Raw genomic sequence first — 4,441 nt, 5'->3', positions numbered from 1 at the left:
GATTAGATTTGTGTGTGAGGAAAGTCCAGGATGGACTCCTAGGGTTGTAGCTTCAGCAGCTGGGTGGATGGGGGCGCTGTTTACACAGAAGGTGGGTGAAAGGTAGGTCATTTGCAGGCAGAATTTTTTGCTCTGAACATGTTCAGTTTGAGATGCTTCTGTGTCTGCAGCTGAGGGGGAAGGTCAGGATGAAAGAGAGCTAGGGAGACGCTGGCTTATGGGATGGAGGTGAGAACCTGCGGGGAGAACGTTGATGGAGGAGGACTTCGGGGGACTAAGCCAGGAACTCGGATGGGGGTGACTAGGAGGATCCAGTGAAGGAGAGTGAGAAGGAGCAGCTGGAGGGGGAAGAGAGACAGTGGCAGAAGGTGGTGTCACGTGAGGCTGGAGGGAAGCATTCCCAGGAGGGTGTAAGACAAGGACAGAGAGGCAACCATGGCACGTGGCAGCCTTGAGCCATCCATGACCAGGGAGGGCTCAGGGGACGGGGGGACCTGAGGCGTGGGGAGGCAACCATGGCACATGGCAGCCTGCAGCCATCCAAGACCAGGGAGGGCTCAGGGGAAGGGGATCTAAGGGTGGGGTAGGGTAAAGAGAACGGGAGGTATGCTTAACGGGGGTAGACAGCTCTTCAGGGAGTTTTGCAAAGGGAGGTAGTGAATGGGGGTTATGTTGGGGGTGGCATGGAATCAAGGGAGGAGATAGAGGTTTATCCCAGTGGGAGTGATCCAGGAGAGGGAGAAGAAATTCAAGAACAAAGTCTTTCAGTGAACAGAGACAAAGGCACAGGTCTGACATAGAAACAGGGGTAACTGGAGAAGCAGCTGGGGATGTGGGGACAGCCGGCACAGGTGAGTGATGGGTTTGGTGTTGGCAAGGTGAGGTATTGTGATCTGCACCTATGTGCTCTAAGACATGCGAGGCCGAGTCCTCAGCTGCGAACTGGAGCAGGGAGGTGATGGAGGTCTGAGGGGAGAGAAGCGTGTGTGATGCAGACACCAGAGATGACCTTGCAGGCCTAGCTTCATCTGGGTCCCGTTGTGGGAGGCAGCCTGTTGAGGTCTACCCGGTGGATCCTGAGAAGGGATTTGGCCTAAGTCACCTCTACCCTACACTCTTCTTCCTTTTCCCCTGCTCTTCATTTAGAACGTCTGCTAGTGGTACAGCCCCCACTGAATGCATTTAAGATTGATCTCAATTCTCCCGCTGGAACCTGGAATTACCGCTTTTGAGTTCAGCAGAAGCGTGGTGCCCTCACACAGGCCGAGCTGCCTGAGAACGGAGCAGGACCTGCTGTTGGAGAGGTTCCTGGCCTGCCCAAGCAGTGTGGGCCTGCCTGCGGCTGCTCTTGGGGCTCAGTTACACTGAGGCAGGCAAGGAGCCTTGTGGCTCACACCTCAGTGAGCCCCTGGGAGCCCCTCTAAGCCGTTCCCTCTCGTGTAGCCTTGGGAAACCTACAAGTAGACTGGAAGTGCAATGTCCAAGTTGTAGGGACCCACTGAGTTGACATGTGGGGAGGAGATGGTGATTGGGGTGTGTTGTGTCCAGGTCTTGTTTGATTGCGGTTTCTGTAGCTAATTCGAGACTTGGCATGTCCTTCCTGTAGTATGAAAAGCCTCAGGTGACTCAGGGAGACTGTTGGGAAAGGATGTGGGTTCTGGTTCACCCACCCTTGCCCCTTTCAATCCATGTAACTCTGGTCAGTTTGTTGAACCTCACTCATTCTGTTCAACTTAAGTCTTATTATTGGTAAAATGGGGGTGATAATCTGACTTGACAGAATTGAGAAGATCCCATCTCTGTACTTGCCTAGCAGACATCAGACAGATGTGAGTCCCTGAGCATTGAATGTGCCCCGTGTGTTCAGCAGGCCTGGTGCCCCTCCCCTCTCAAGACCTGCGTTCTAGCGTGTGGGAGGGAGGCGTTGGGAACCACACACAGGCTACATCATGAGCAGGAGTGCCTGGCAGGGGATGGACACTGATAATGGGGGTGGTAACTATCCAGGGCGTCTCTGGTGACATGAGTGGAGACTTGGCAAGCCACGTAGGTATCTGAGGTGGTCGCTGCCGCTTGCAAAATGCTTCTGGAACATTCCTTCCAGCACACGCTCTGGAATGCAGAGGCACACTTGGCATTTGGGGGGTTTTCCTTGTGGCCACGCTGGGCACTGACCTCAGCCTCTCTCTGCTTCCCTTGCAGGGTTTAACTCCCTTGTGGGGGGCGTGATGGGCTTCTCCATCCTTCTGAGCGCCGAGGTGTTCAAGCACAACTCGGCTGTCTGGTACCTGGACGGCAGCATCGGCGTGCTGATCGGCCTCACCATATTCGCCTACGGGGTCAAGTAAGTGCTGCTTCCTCTTTACCCTCTGGGCGGCCAGGGGTGCTGTATTCCCCACTTCTGATAACTACGTCCTGTCCCTGTGACCCTCCTGCTCCTGGGCGAGGTCGGGGACTGGAACAGTCCCGAGCAGCCGTCACACATCCTTGTGGCTGGGAGAGAAGGGAGGTAAGTGGTCCTCCCTTCAACTCTTGGTGCCAGAAGATCAGTGCCCCTTCCTTCCTCTATAGTGAGGGTCATGATGATGCACCAGGCAGGCCTGTGTGGTATCCTCAACCGTTAGCTCCCTCTGCCACCTGAGGCAGTCGGTGGGGAGGTTTTAGAGGGGGCTAAAGCCCCCAGATTGAGAAAACTTTTTCTTAAAGGGACTTTGTGCACAAGGGCTGCATGTAGAAAAACCCACCCAGGCCTTGCGTTCTAGTCCAGCCCGAGGCCACTCACTAAAGTGCCCTGTGGGCATCACTGGCTCTGTACCCAGCGTCCAGGCTGGAGTCAGCCTCTGAAAACAGTTTCTCAAGCTTTTAAGTATTAACACACCCACCTCTCTCTCCCACCAGGATGGCTTTAATACAAGAGACAGTAAGTGTTGGTGAGGTTAAGGAGAAATCAAAACTCCATATTCTGTTGGTGGGGATATAAAATTGTTTAGCCATTTCAGGGATAGGTTAGCAGTTTCTCAAAGTGTTAAACACAGAGTTGCTATTTGGCCCAGCAGTTCCACTCCTTGGTACATAATCCAGAGAAATGAAAACATATCCATGTAAACACTTACACACAAACGATCGTAGTGGCATTATTCACAGTGGGCAAAAAGTAGAAAAAACTCGTATGCCCAACATACAATCCATATGCAGGTTTTAAAGAACACAAATGTCCATTGATTAAATAAAAGGTGGTAGAGACACAGTGGAGGATTTATTCAGCCAGAAGAAGAATGAAATACTGATTTGTACCACACGGATGAACCTCGAAAATACACCCAATGGAAGAAGCCAGTTACAGAAGGCTACATGGTGCATGATTCCAGTTATAGTCAGTACCTCGAATAGGCAGATCTTTAGAGAAAGTAGATTAGTGGTTGTTGCGGGGGGTAAGGTAGGGTGATTGCCAGTGAGTTTGTTTTTTAGGGGGGTAATGAAAATGTTCTGGAATTAGGTGGTGATAACAGCTGCGCTGCCCGTGTGTACACTAAAAACCACCAAATCCCAGGGATGTTATGGTATGTGAATAGTATTTATGGAAACAAAGCCCCCATCTGTTCCCCAAGCCCAGGGCTGTGGAGGGTCCTTGTTGGGGTGACCGGTCCGCTTCCTCCTCGCAGACTCCTTATCGACATGGTGCCCAGGGTGAGGCAGACGCGCCACTACGAGATGTTTGAGTGAAGGTGGCCCGCGCCGGCCGCCCCACCGCTGCATGAAGACTGTCAGGACCAGGAGACGTTTCCACGCAGGCAGACGGTGCCCATGTTTAATTGAACATCAGCTTCTCTCTCGGAAAGCTTGTGCTCAAAGGAACGAGGTCTACCCCGCAGGTCATACTGCCCTGCTCTCCTCCCACCACCACCCCTGCCCGACACCGTAGGACAACACTCACCGAGCGGGGACCCTCCGTGGGAACTGACCTCGTCCACCTTCTGCTATAAAACAGGTTCGTGTGGGGAGGGTACACGCCCTTCTGTGGTGCTCCCAGCCTGACATGGATAGTGACTCACCAGGCCCACCTCCTCGGGGCTCCACGTGGGCCGAGTCTCTGGTCTCCTGGCAGATTTTAAGAGAGGACCGTATCCTTTGGTCCTGCACCCCTTTCCAGAACCATCGTGTAGATCACCTCCTAGTTTCTATCCGTGTATTTCATTCGTTTCATACTGTTTTACTAATCCTCAATCTAAACACTGGATTTGTTCTAAAGGAGACCATTCTATTTTTAAAGTACTTAGTGATAGATGTATGAGCTTTGCATGGATCAAACTCAGCCCCAATCCTTTCTTGTACGTTCAGAGCCCAAACATATATGTGTAAACACAGGATCCCTTTTGGAGAGATGTGAAACTACAGTTTATTTGTAATAAATTATATAATCTATCCATAGATGCATAGATCT

The 4,441-nt window shown here is 52.0% G+C and overlaps 1 protein-coding gene across 1 annotated transcript in view; it reads left to right on the top strand.

Annotated features, from left to right (window-relative positions):
• TMEM163 (transmembrane protein 163) overlaps positions 1-4,441 on the top strand; it is a 263,415-nt gene extending 258,974 nt beyond the window's left edge. The window contains exons 6-7 of the mRNA XM_010853703.1: positions 2,203-2,344; positions 3,663-4,441. Coding sequence (XP_010852005.1) covers positions 2,203-2,344; positions 3,663-3,723 — 203 coding nt within the window. The 3' untranslated portion in view covers positions 3,724-4,441. The remainder of the gene's footprint in view (positions 1-2,202; positions 2,345-3,662) is intronic.

The sequence above is a fragment of the Bison bison genome, unplaced genomic scaffold, assembly GCF_000754665.1.
Source record: "Bison bison bison isolate TAMUID 2011002044 unplaced genomic scaffold, Bison_UMD1.0 scf7180017864330, whole genome shotgun sequence".
In the NCBI taxonomy this organism is placed as follows: Eukaryota; Metazoa; Chordata; class Mammalia; order Artiodactyla; family Bovidae; genus Bison; species Bison bison.
This window is presented reverse-complemented; position numbering and strand designations above follow the sequence as displayed.